Source organism: Argiope bruennichi, chromosome 1 (assembly GCF_947563725.1).
Source record: "Argiope bruennichi chromosome 1, qqArgBrue1.1, whole genome shotgun sequence".
NCBI lineage: Eukaryota > Metazoa > Arthropoda > Arachnida > Araneae > Araneidae > Argiope > Argiope bruennichi.
In genome coordinates, this window is record NC_079151.1 from 141,600,519 (window position 1) to 141,615,001 (window position 14,483).

At 25.9% G+C, this 14,483-nt stretch overlaps 1 protein-coding gene across 1 annotated transcript in view; it reads left to right on the top strand.

The window, feature by feature from the left end:
* LOC129965366 (sodium/mannose cotransporter SLC5A10-like) overlaps positions 1 to 14,483 on the top strand; it is a 41,339-nt gene that overhangs the window by 21,997 nt on the left and 4,859 nt on the right. Inside the window, exons 6-13 of the mRNA XM_056079201.1 lie at positions 4,055 to 4,160; positions 5,655 to 5,735; positions 6,865 to 7,070; positions 8,481 to 8,616; positions 9,463 to 9,570; positions 10,628 to 10,778; positions 11,495 to 11,663; positions 12,754 to 12,969. Coding sequence (XP_055935176.1) covers positions 4,055 to 4,160; positions 5,655 to 5,735; positions 6,865 to 7,070; positions 8,481 to 8,616; positions 9,463 to 9,570; positions 10,628 to 10,778; positions 11,495 to 11,663; positions 12,754 to 12,969 — 1,173 coding nt within the window. The remainder of the gene's footprint in view (positions 1 to 4,054; positions 4,161 to 5,654; positions 5,736 to 6,864; positions 7,071 to 8,480; positions 8,617 to 9,462; positions 9,571 to 10,627; positions 10,779 to 11,494; positions 11,664 to 12,753; positions 12,970 to 14,483) is intronic.

A 14,483-nucleotide genomic window follows, 5' to 3' on the forward strand; every position in this document is an offset into this window, starting at 1 on the left:
CACATTTTAATAAAAACTGCTACTCTTCAAGGAGATTTTACACATCAGTATTGCAGCATTCTAGAACGCTTATAAAATATCAACAAAAATTAGCCGCTATTACATAATTCTAAAATTAAAATAAGTTTTGTGTAGAGATGCTGCTATGAATTGTATTGATTTTCATTATTCCATCATTACAAAATATATTCTATTACTATTTACTATTAATACTTTGTTTAATAGCAAGTTAAAACTTAAATTTTATGAAATAATTGTTGGTCAGCTGTTGGAAATCATTGAAGATTCATTTCATTGAAGTATATAATTCATTGTAGTGAATTGATATTAAGTTTGTATGATAATAATAAAAGATATGATGATATAATTTATGACTTATTGAAATAATTGATAAATATTTTGGTGAAAAATGCAAATATGTTCAAAATTATAATTTCTGTTGCTTATAAAAATTGGCCGTTTAATGTAGATAAGCACTTAAATATTTTAAATAGATAACTTTATGGTAATTGATTAACTTAATCCTTTTAAAATTTTTGCTATGCACTTGCTTTAATCTTGTAACTGTCAATACCTGATTTAATCAATTTATTTTTTCCTTTGAAGCAGCGTAGACAAACTGTTCTAAATGTTGCTTTATTTTAAATGTTAAACGGGATTCATTTATTCTCATTAGTTAAGGCAATGGATTAAATACGCAGCTGATACAAAAATATAGCATACAAACTCGAGTAATGATGGAAATATTATTACTTTGTATTATAAAACAAATTATTTGTATTATAAAACAAATTATTATTTGTATTATAAAACAAATTATTATTTGTATTATAAAACAAAATCTAAATAATTATTAAAACTGTAAAATCTCCTTTGAAGTTTTTATTAATAATAAAGTGCAGCATTAGAATGTGCATATTTTTGTGCATTATTTTGAGTTCTATTGTTGCACGTATTATGATATGGAAACTGCTAAATTGTACTAATTTACTTTTGAAATCCTTGCAATTTTGGTAGTATTTTGCTGCCTGCCTTCCTCTTTCAGTTAAGTTCTCATTAAGTGTTGAAGTACATTAGTAGTCAAGGTACTTTTATTTTTAACTTCATGACATGAATAAAAACCATTTAATTAAATTTCATTTTTCCCTATACATATTCCAAACAGTTAAATTCTTCATATCAACATTATTTAAGACTTTTCAACTTTTTAGTTAATATAATTTCTTTAAGTTGAAATTTATAACTTATTTTAGTACGATTCTTAATTTTATTACAGCTTTTAAAATCAGTCATGACTTTTTAAATAAATAATTTCTGAATTGCATTTTTAATTACACCCCACAACAAATAATATTTAGTGGCCTTATTATTTAATTCATATCCGATTTCAAAAGCATATTTACTCTTCAACTATCAAGATTTTTGGTTAAATTTTTTAAAATAAGCTTTTACATCAAATTTCTTTCTATTGTTTAAATCTGATGTTTTATATATATTCTTGATTCTTATTTAATGGTTAATATTTGTCTTATTATGTTTGTTCTAAACATTTTAATGTGTTTGGATGTCTTATATATTTCTTTCTTGTAGGTTATGTGATTTGGGTCTTGTATGGGTCTAGGACTACATTGGTCAATATGAATTAGAAAAATTTTCTTGCTTTAATATTTATTTTTATATAAATTTTTGTTACCAAAACATATGTAGATACTTTTCCTATCATATAACCATACCATGCAATTTCAATTCTGAATTGGAGCAAACTTGTGAGATGAAAATTGTACCGAATATTTGATTATAATCGTAAGAAATTGGTACAAGTTTGCCTAGATAAAATATAACATGAAAAGGCATGTTATATTTAAGATGGAAAAGTATTCATATGTGTAACTGACACTTTTATATAAGCTCATTAGCAGCTGCTAGCAAGAATTTTTGCCATTTTATGTCGTTTTTCTTTTAATGTGGAAGCTGCCACATGTGCTAAATACAATGTCAGAAAACAGAAATTGTCTTCAAATTGCTAATTTTCATAGGCAAGTTTGTGCTTCTTGGCACATTTGGTATGTATTTTGGCTTCTGCCATGCTAAAGTAAAGGTATTATAAAATTTTTAGTCATTTTTTTTTTTCAACAGTTGCAAGCAAAGGCCTAAGTTTACTTAGCATCTTATGAGCAAACTTAGCTGCTATAAATTGCACATGCCAATTATTTATCACATCAATCTGAAATTTAGAAATAGTTTTCAAGCATTTCGCCTTCAGCTAATAGGCTTCTTTCTATTAGTATTGGAATTACTATGTTAAAATAAATATAATTAGAGATCATCTTATGATTAGTAAATGATAATTATGTTATAAGAAAATTCTAAAACCTGTACCTAAAATCTATATTAAAAATTGATTTTCCTTAATGTTGAATTTGAAAAATGTCTATTTTTATTTCTCTTAGTGGGGATTTTATATAAATGTTGTTATACTTTGTAAATGTTGTATACTTTGTTGTTATACTTTTGTTGTTTTTTATTATATAATTATTTTAAACCTTCCCATTAAATGATAATTTTTTTTACATTTTTTTAACCACCTGCCTATTAATCAAGGGATGATTATTTATACTTTCTCCAAAAATTGCTGGATTAATGTATTGTGAAAGTAATATTCAATTCACATTCTCACTTTCTTTAACATTTTTTTGTGTGGGTTTTTTGGTAATATGAGCATTTATTCAAAGGTAAAACTTAAGATTTGTTTTTAAGACTTTGAGAAGACCTGTGAAGTATGCTTTTATTTACATTTATTTATGGGAAGGGTCTCACATTATGTTTTAATGTTTGTATTTCCATCTATCCATATGCAGTAGATTGATATTTTGATATGCATCGATTTCTAATCAAAAATCAAGTTGTAAATGAAGGCAAAAGTATTGAACAAAAAAACTATTAAAATATTCTAGAATTTCTTACATAAAATGTTTTATAATTTAGTGGGATTGCTAACATTAAGGTACTTTAGCAAACTTTTTCTGATTTCGCACATATTTGCATCTGCATGCAGTAAACTTTTTGATCCTTTTACTTTAGCTTTATTGCTTCAAAAAGTTTTTTTTTTCTTTTGGTTTACTTTAGAGTAAACTGGAAATGGAAAATTGAACGTAATTTATTAATGGAAAATTAATTTAAACATTTATGGAAATGTTTAAATTATTTAGATTTCTTTGCATACAAAATTATACAGACAAAAATGTGCTAGTTTCTATTTAACATAAATATTCTTGCATAAAATTATCATTGCAAACTTAATTCAAAAAGCTTTATTTAATATTGAAATATTTTCTAAATAAACTTGCAGACTGCCACCTTTAATTTTATGTAAAGTTAATAAATGTATTTCAAGTCAGTCATGTTTATTATGAGATCCCCCATCTATATAGTGTGTATTTCATGAAAAACTTACTTCTCACTAGTTTCCATATTAAGATTTATCTTAAAAAAACTTTAAAATACAGAAATTTCCTTTTGAAGTTTTTTTTTTGGCGGGAAAAAAAGTTTTATTCTTTTTCTCACCTCCTCCTTCCCAAATGAGTAATAGAAAGGATACAAATGCTATAAGTGAAGATTTATGAAATAAATGACCCAGAAGAAAAGAAATAGGAATAATTGAAAATATCTACATAGAAAAAAATTAACTCAACTAAAGGGATCTAAACCTAAAAGCTCTTAACTAGCTTAGAAAATATTGCAGCTAATAGGTATTTTACTGTAAACTGCCAATTTTTTTAAAAGCGATTTTAATATTTTATATCATTATATGCTCCCAATCTCCAAATTTTCACTGTCCCAAATCTTCAAGATCTTATCTTTCTTAAAATCTTATCTAAAGTATTAAAAGTTTTGTTAAAATTATTTTATTTTTTAAATTAAATTCATTAATTATATTTAGATCTTGGTTCTCATTCTGATGTTCATAATCTTAATATTTTCTTCTTAATTTTTCTTCTTTGCATTTATTGGGCTATTTATGCAATTGTTAAGGCATTTGATTTAAATTTTTCAGGTTAACTTGTTCTCTGGAGCTGTCTTTATTAATCAAGCTCTTCATTGGAATCTCTACTGGGCTATAGTTGGCCTTCTGCTTCTTACGGGAGTTTGTACCATAACGGGTAAGTTTATAAAAGTAAAAAATAATAGTTCTAATTTTTATAAAAGAAAATTGCAATATCTTAAAATAAATAGGTTAAAATAAAATAATAACATAAAGTGGTAGTAATTGATTAGAATATACATTTCAAATTTTTATACACTTATAAAGATATATGGTATATATGAGGTAAATGTGTGGTTAAATAAGAATAAATAAATATGTGCGAATTATACAAGTACCTCAATGATTCTTACTTTAAGATTGCTTAATGACTGCTACTTTAAAAAAAAAAACTGCAGTTTTTTTCTACTGTAAAGTGGAACTTTGAGATTTTAATCATTAGATCAAATTAAAAAAAATATTTAATATGAACAGATAAAATTTTAGTGCCAATCATCTAAATAACAAGAGAAGCACTTAAAAAAATTTCACACTTCTGTTTCTCTCTAAAATTATACTACTTCTGTTGGAATAATTTCCAAGATATATGCCCTCTCCTGTCTGCTATCTATGACTATGGAAAAAAAATTTAAATTCGGATTGTACCTTTTATTTGCAATACATACAATTATATATATATATATAACATTTTTCACTTTATGTAAGTAATTATATGTATATAAATTGAATTTTTGTGTCTTATGTTCAGTTAGTGAAAAATATAAGTAATGACATGTTAATCAGAATAGAACTTGATTATATGTCAGGGAAAAGCCATACAGTGAAATTTAAAAGCATCAAATGTCATTTTCATTTTTTTTTTTTTTTCAGAAAAAGAGTGCAGACTTTTTATATATTTTGATAATTTTGGGATTAAATGGGGTTGAAATGAAATTTGCCTTCTTTAATGGGTTTTAAATGGGTGTGGGGGTTTTAAATAGGGAATTAAATGGGGTTGAATGAAAAACCTTCTTTAGCCACTATTTTACAAACCAATTGAGCTCCTTCAAACAAATTATTTCTTTTTCTCAAATGGCTACCAAAGCTTCTATTTTTTATTCTTTTATTCATTGATTTTTTTTATTCTTTGGGTAGTATTCAGTATAACAGGTGAAATTCATATTCAACCCATCAAAAGGAAAAAGTAACCAAATTCTTAATAACCATTTGTTTACATTTGGAAAATGAAACTACTTGATCCATCAAAGCTGTTAATATTTCTGAATCCTCAAGCTAAACACATTTTTTTAGAACTGCACTAGAGAAATTTTTATAAAATTATGATTTTTTTTTATCTGACTATGTTAGATTTTGTGTAATAAGAATGTTTGCTTATTCCTTAAGACTGTAATTGTGCATTAGCTAAGAAAATACTTGTACTTAAACTTACACATGAAAAAAATGATTATTTTATTTTTAAAAAAAATAATGGTAGATTTCCTCTTTAAAATGTTCCTAAGATATAATGCGTTAATTGATGTGCATTTAATAAAAAATGTGCATTTTAATTATTTTAAAATGCACATTTTAAAATAATTAATGCATTTTAATAAAAAATGTAATTTTTCTTTAGGTGGATTAGCTGCAGTCATATACACTGATACTCTGCAATTTTTCGTCATGATAGCTGGTGCAACAATTGTTGCTGCTAAAGGTGTGTTGTTAATTTCATTCTTTAATTTTTCTTAAAATTAATTAAGCTGATAAATATTGATCATTTTCTTAAATTAACTTTAAAAGTGCAAATACTATTAAAAAGCCATGCATTTTAAATATGCCATAACTACTTTGTATTTCAATCATTATGAATAAAATTTAATGTTTTATTGAGAATGTTTTGAATATGAATATTCTTAAAAATTGATTGCATTTTCTATAATATGAATAATATGATAAATTTTATATTTTTCAGTTAAGAAATTTAAAAAAAAAAATGTATTAAGGGTCTAATTTTTTATGACCCAGTTTTGGTTATACTGCACCAAATTCTAGATAAATAATATCTGATTAAATTAATTCTTCCCTAGTATATTATACAATTTATGAATTGGATTCCAAATTAGTTGTTCATAATAACTATTGTGTTTTCGAATATTGAATGCTATATATATATAATATAAATAAAATGCTATCATGCATGTTTAATTTAAAAGCAATGAGCATTTATATATCAATTTTTATTGTTAGTAATTAAAGGGCTTGAAAATGAAAAATTATAGATAGCTCTTAAAACTAATATTTCTAATTATTTTGAAATGCAAAATCTGTGTCTTGATGTAAAAGAATTGTATCAGATTTTTCTGCCTGTATTTTCTTATTTTTAGTTTACATTAAAGAAGAAGTTGTGAAGAAATAAGATGGGATAGGATTCTCTCAATGTCTATTTGGTTAATTTAGTTTCATTGATGTTTCATTTTAAAGCAACAGTAAAGTAATTTTTGGTGAACCTTGCAATTTTTTGAGGAGGACAATACTTGAGCTGGCATTCTGTTTTCTCTCAAGCTTTTGCACCATTCTAGCAGAAAATATTTGGCCACGATGGGTTTAATGAGCCCTGGTTCTGCTTAGACAGTAATTATTTGGTGAATCGGGTCTCAAACCTGGAACCTTCCAGTCCCTAAACAAAGCCTTACCATCGGATGGCATAAAATTATTTTTGGGGGGTGGGGTGGAAGAAAAGAATTACTCCTTCTATTTCAACATGTTTCAGGGATTGTTTGTCAAAGTAAGCAAACTTTTGATTAAACTACAAATTAAAGCAATTATTTTAATTATTTTCTCAGCATTTATGGAAGTTGGAGGCATAACAGGACTTTATGAAAAATATGGGCAGGCTATTCCATCTGTTGGAATCAATGGTACTGATTGTGGCAAACCTAAGGATGATGCTTGGATGCTTTTAAGGTCTTGGGATGATCCTGACATGCCTTGGTTAGGTTTCTTGTTAGGCCAAACACCTGCTTCTATTTGGTATTGGTGCACTGATCAAGTGAGTAATTCAATCATATTTAAAGGAAGAAAAAAAAATCTTGTTGTATATAAATCTAAAATCTGCCATGCTATGACTTTGCTTCTGGGCATCAGAAAAAGCAATCATTTTAGTTAGAGCAGAAATCATTAATTAATCTTAAACAATTAAACTAATTATTCATGAAATTCAAATATGTTTTTATGTTTGAAATATATTTTCCAAATAAGAAAATTTATAGCTGTATTGGAATCAATCATATGGATTGTGTCAAACAGCAAATAATAATAAATTAATAATTTTAAGTAATAATGAGTTAAATTTTTGTTACAATGAGTTTTTTTAAAAAAAAATTTCAATATTACCTTCTTTGGTTTTACCCTTTTTGAGTAATAAACTTGCATCCCCTGCAAACTTCTGAATGACCATATAACTAACTATATATTTCCTGATTTTAAATTGATCCCCTATCAGCATAAGTTGCTTAACATTATTATGATATCTTCCTGATACTGGCTGGCATTCAGAAGATCGAACAACATTGTGGGAATATCATACAATATCTTATGCCAATAGTCTGCGTATCAGCTGAGAATGATTTTTTTTCTTCGAAAACATATGTAAAATTCAAAGTTTGACTTTCTAACATTGTCACCATAAGAACAAAATTATTGCCAAACTGCTGAAAAAGAATACAATATTTTTCAATTAAATTGCTGTAAATTAAAATACCAGATGAAATAATAGTTTCGGTTCTATTAATTCTATATGAAGCTGACACATCTTCTCCCCTTCCATTCATTTACTGCATTTTATAAGATCTGTTATATTTGCAATAACCTGATTTTATGGTACATTTTATTTCTTACTTGAAAGATGAGCAGGAAGAGAAGCACTTATACAGTAAATTTAAAACAGGCAATCACGTTTACAGAAAATTCTAATAATGGCATGGCTACATAGCATGTCCCAATAAATCCTTTTTCCAGCAAAACAAACTAGAAATAATAAACAATTTTGAAAATAACTCATTTTTGCAAATAAATAACGTTTAATTTTAAATAATTTTTTTAAGAAAGATGCATTTTAGAAATAAAGTTTTATATTTGGTGATACTTAAAGACTTATTACTTACACCCAGATAATGAAAATATAACTACATTTTTACAAGATTTGCCAATCGGTATTGAAGCCAATTCCTGTAGCTTAGCTGTAGGGAAAGTTTCAAAAACTCTTGACTCGTACGTAGAAATATGTGGTAATTTTTAAAAAAAATAAAACTGTGATGTATTTTTATTTTCACTTCTCAGTTATATATACGTAACAAATAACATCAGTTTACTAACTCTTGATTTATTTTGTTTGATATGTTAATGAAAACTGTTATTTTCTTGTAAAAAATCTTTTTTTTTTTTAATTTTTTTTTTTTAGATGATGGTTCAAAGATTGTTGGCTGCAAAATCCCTTTCACATGCACAGGGAGGTACACTATTTGCTGGTTTCATGAAAATTTTGCCAATTTTCTTGATTGTCATGCCAGGGATGATAAGCAGAGTACTTTATACAGGTATATGCTCATAAATAAATCATTTAGTTTTCATTCATGTAGAAATATCTTCATTTTCATAAATAAGAAAATATCTCTGTACATATTTTCCATTCTTTATTTTAACTAATTGAAATTTCTTGATGCTATGTTTTGTTTTTATTGTTTAAATTCTATTATTATTATTTTTTCTTATAATAAGTTACTATTGTGTACTGATAGTTGGTATCTTTTTCTCTAAACCACATTTTTAACTAAATTTCAAAAACCTTTCATTGAACTAGTATGGATGTCTCTCTCTTTCCCAAATCTTTAACTATTTTAATACAAATTTATCTATTTTTCAAAAATTGTCAACCAAAATTTTCTTTATTTGCAATTAAATCTGTATTTTGTTTTTAAATTCTTTATAATCATCTGTAATAAAATATTTTTCTTTAATTGGTCATGTGGCTTTTTATGATCCCATTTAGATTCAAACTGATTTAATAAAATACAAAATTTTTGAAAACATTTAAAATTCTGAATTTTTTTTAATCATGGCTTTCAAAATTTGAAACAAATAAAAGGAACTTATACAAGGGAACAAGGGAACAAAAAGCTAAGAATTACTTTGGTGTGCCTATTATGGTATTGAACTAGTCCCATGCATATATTACATCACACATTGTAAATAAATTTATTTTAACCTGAAAAACTTCTTAACCAAAGAAAGATCTTGCATCCTTTGTTGTATAATTTTGGAAATATTAAATTTTTTTGTACCCTTTAACTAATTTTTATGACTGAAAATATTTGTTTGTGTGGATACTTAATTCAGTTTTATGTATTTTTTTTTCCATTTAAGTAATTATATTATTATTTTAGATGAGGTTGCTTGTGTTGACCCTGATATTTGTATGGAGTATTGTCAAAATCCTGCTGGATGTTCTAATGTTGCCTATCCTCGATTAGTGTTGGAACTTATGCCTTCAGGTAACATTTTATAAATGCTACAGAAAAGTAAATAAAAATGTTAACATTTTTTAAAATTTATTTAAGCTTAAAATAGATTGTGTGGCATTATTTGTGTATTTTATAGTTTTGAAAATCATTCTTTATTGTATATGTTAAAATGAGTATCTTCTGAAAATGAAAATTTTTAAAATTTATTTCGTTGAAAAATATCATTTTTTAAGTGTTCTGTATGGAACAGGAAACTTCATTTTTTGTTTTCTATTAATTACACACTGATTTGAATAGTTTTTCATATATACTAATAATGCATTTCAGAAAACTTTCTCATTTTACATGAAATTGAAATTAATTACTGTCTTTTCAGTTGCTTATTTGGAAAATTAATATTTTTTTATTCCTTTTATCTTTTATGTTACCTATTGATTCTTATTTGAAAATTTTCATGAATAGTGTTTAATTGATTTTAAGTAGTAAATATTTTTAAATAGAATAAAATGTCATTATATAATCAAAATAATCTCCCTTTGAAAGTAAGGTAAATTGAGTGTTATTGAAACAATAGAATTATTGTAAAAAGGAATTGCAGATTAAGAAAATTTAAGACCTGTAAACCTATTGATTTTGGTTTAAAAAATTTTTTTTCTGTAACTTTTTATTGATGAGATAGACATTGTGTCAATACAATTTTATGCTCTATGTAATAGTACAGATATTTTATATCATTAAGTCTTTAATATTTCATGCTGACTGTGAAATTAATTTCTGCTCAAAGGCAATAATGTGTTGTGCATTCAAAAAATATCAAATAACTTGAGAAAAGGGGATTAAAAATGAAAGTACCTCTGCTTCTCAGCTAATATCCATTTTTTAAAATGGATGTTTTTACCTTTCAGGTTACAGGAAACTAAAATTTCAGTTCTTCCTGATTATAAGTGATGATGTAATTGCATTAATCAGATCTCAGTTTATTGTATTTTTTTCTCATTAGTTAGCTCTAGCTGTGGATATTTAACTTTTCATTTCATTCTTCAATTTCAGAAATGTATATTAAGTGTCATTCCATTTTGTTACTCAGGTTTACGTGGATTGATGATGGCCGTGATGCTGGCAGCTTTAATGAGCGATTTAACTTCAGTGTATAACAGTGCCAGCACCTTATTCACTATGGATATTTGGCCTCAGATTCGAAAGAAGGCTACAGTCTGGGAACTCATGATTGTTGGAAGGTTTGTTTTCATAGCATACTAATTTGACTATTATACATTCTAAATTTTAAATTAAATATGTCAAATTAACATTCTAAAATTTGCTGCCTTGTTGTTTGATAGAAATGGAAATTGAAAATTTATGTGATCAGATAAATTTTCTGATAGATACGTTTCAGAAATTTTATAAAATTTTTGCATTTATGGTGATTTTGTTCTTGAAAAATTACTTTTGTTTATTTAAAACTTTCAAAAAATTCCACCCCTCCCCATGTGTACCATGATATAGGACATGAAATAAATCTTAATCTGTCTTTATGGTATAGAACAGAAGAAAAACTGTTTACTAAATATTTGAATATCTTAATAAACAGATCAGTAGGACAACACAATACTGAAGAGCGAGGGGAATTTGTAAGCTTCTTTGAGTGAAGCACATTTAATTCCGCATTTGAATTTTTTTTAAAATTTAAATCAAGAGAATCTTTTTAATTTTGTCAGTTTAATGGTTATATGTATATAATCTAATGCTAACAATACTTAAATAGGTAACTGAAACTTATGTACTAATTATATTCTGCCAATAAAAATGGTAATGAAAATAAATGAATATAATAATTCCTTGAGTGTTTTTATCTATTCTTGGATGGGATGGAAAAAGAATTTAACTTTCTTGTGAATTTTTACAAGTTCAGTAGCCATTTTTTTTAAAAAATATTATGTTTAACATTTTTCAGAACTTTCATTATCATCATGATTATTGTAAGTATTGGTTGGATTCCTATCATCCAAAAGTTGCAAGGTGGACAACTTTTCATTTACATACAGTCTGTCTCAGCATATTTAGCTCCTCCAATTGCCGCTGTGTACATCTTAGCTGTTCTTTGGAAAAGAATGAATGAACCAGTAAGTTTTATTTATTTATTCTTATATCTATTGCAAGTATATTTATCAATTTTCAGACACAACTATCCATGGTAAAAAATAAACTAGTACCTATACTATTCCACAGCATTTCTAAGTGATAGCATTTAAAATTTTAATTCTTTTATTTGACTATACATTAAAAGTTTTTATTTGATTTTATTAAGCTATTCTTTCAGATTTTTTTATAATATTTTATTTTCACTTATACTAAGAATTATAGTAAAGTATTTTTTATCATGTTTCAGTAGTTTAATTTTTATTTATTCTTAAAATGGCATTTGTAATCCTTTTTATCAAAATTAAATTTATCTGGAATTCTGAATTTAAACTGGAAGTTAAGAAAGAGAATTTATCTTTTTTTTTTTTCTTGTTGCTTTTTTCAATATAGTAATAATGCTCTCCTGATATCTAAAGTTTTTTACTCAATATGATTGTAGGTTAGTTTTTAATATAATGAAATGTATATGAAATAAACAAAATAATAAAAACTGTTTAAATTTATTTCTTTTGCAATCAAAATTATCAGTTAAAAGCTTTAGTATTTATTAACTAGAGTTTCTTCCGACAGCAAATGTAATTTTTAAGCCGTCAAGTGTATAAAAAAAAATTCTTTTTAACCTAATGTTGGTAAATTGTTAGTTGTTCTTGTAACATTCATTATCTGAATACCTATCTAAACACTTGCTGTTTTACTATCAGATGTAATTTTAATAATCAAATAAAGATGTAAATCCAGATTAATATATTTTTATTATTGGATCTTTCTAGGGATCTGTAGGAAAAGTTATTTGACTGTGACAAGTATAGCAAAGTTTTATTAAATATGATGTCTGCAATTATAGGCAAGTGTGTCACAAAATCTTATTTTGACAATTGATGCATTAACATAAAACTTACACATGAACTTTAACATTTATGCTATGGAGATAACTGCTGTGAAGTTAAGCAAAAAGTATAATTTTGATCACGAAGTTTTTTTAAAATCTTATTACTCTACTGAATAAGAGAAATCTCTTTGGGGAAATGAATATTTTTTTAAAGTGTTCTAACCCTTAAAACATTTTGGCAGGCATGCTTCTGGGCAATGATGCTGGGCTTCGTTGTTGGAGTTACAAGAATGGTTTTGGACTTTATATATCGTCAACCAGGTTGTAATGAACCGGATCTACGTCCTTTGATCATTCAGCGAGTACATTATATGTACTTTGCCTGCATCTTATTTTGCATAACTATTATTTCAGCTGTTATCATTAGCCTGATAACTGAACCACCTGAAGAATATAGAGTAAGTACTTTTTTCATGTAAAGCTCTACTTAGTTATTTAATGAGTAGAAAATATTTTCAGAATTGAAATTAAGAAAAATAAACAAAGGTCCTTTAAATTAAATTTAGAAGAAAAATTTTAATGCAATTTCCTTCTTTATAAGTGAAATGTGAATTAAAATCCTGTTGAAAATTTTCATTGTATCAATTGACTGATCAATCAGAGTTGTGAAGTGTATTCCTAATTATTTTACTCCAAACTAATTATTTTTGCTGAATGCCTCTTAAGAATACTATTATGTTGAAAACTAGGTTTCAATAATCACCTCTTAATCTCTTTCTGCTCAAAAGTGTCTTATGTTAAATATCTTTGGGGCAAACAGTTTCAAGTTCAAACCTCGATTCTACTGAAAACTATTGTGTAAGAAATCTTCGTGCACCTATTGAGGCAGATATTCTCTTATTCATATAGCATGGAAGGTGAGAGTTTTGTGTCATCATTATCTGACCACATACAAAATTGCAACCTCTGTTTCAAAATAACTTTCATGTTGCATCAAAATAAGACTTGAATGTAACTAAACTAAATTAAATTATTGATCCTAAGCTGATAAATCAGTTATGCATTCAGGTATTTCTTGTTGATCTAGTTACCTTTGTGGGTTCAACTAGTCTGAAAAATGTGTTAGAGTTTTAAGAATTATCAGTTATTGCAGAACATATCTGAAGTGCAAAATGATGAATTTAATTTGTCATACAAGTTGACATAATACTTGTCTTTGTATGCTATTTAATGTACTAAAATTTTAATACTTTCCAGCCAATCAGTGATAACAAGCATCACAAGATTGGTCCATTTTCAATAATTAATATATTCCATCTCTTGCACTCATATTGTGCTTACTTGCATGAACTGTGCACAGATGATTAAATTTTAAATATGAAGTATTTCTAAATTGTTTTTACAGTAAACTATTTTTATTGTAAGATATTTGTGGTTGAAAAAGCTTAAATATATTTGCTGCTCAAATATTTATTTAAATAAATGTTGTGCATTTGATTAGAAAATGTTATAGAATATTTTGCTCCCAACTATTTCTTATACTTCCAGCATATTTACTAGTTCATGTTATCTAAAGGGATATAAATTTACAGTTGATTATTATAGTATATATTATGACTTTATAAGTCAACTCATTGTCATAAAAATATTAACTATAATTTTGTGGTTTTGAATATGCTTGCTTAAATATGGTTTATCTTCTAAACTGTTAATATAAAATCTAATCCATATAGAAAAGAACGGCATATTTTTTGACACTTTGAGTTAATGTTTTATATATAATTACAAGTTGCTTTAAACTTGCATTTAACTGTTATATAATAAGAAAAAACAAAGTGCTTATAATTTTAAATGATATAATTTTCGAATTCAATGCCTTAAAATGTTTTAGAACCCTCAAGTCTAATTAAAATATTAATTTTATGACAGAAATATGAAGTTTCTAAGTTGTTACTGGCAACTTCTAAACATT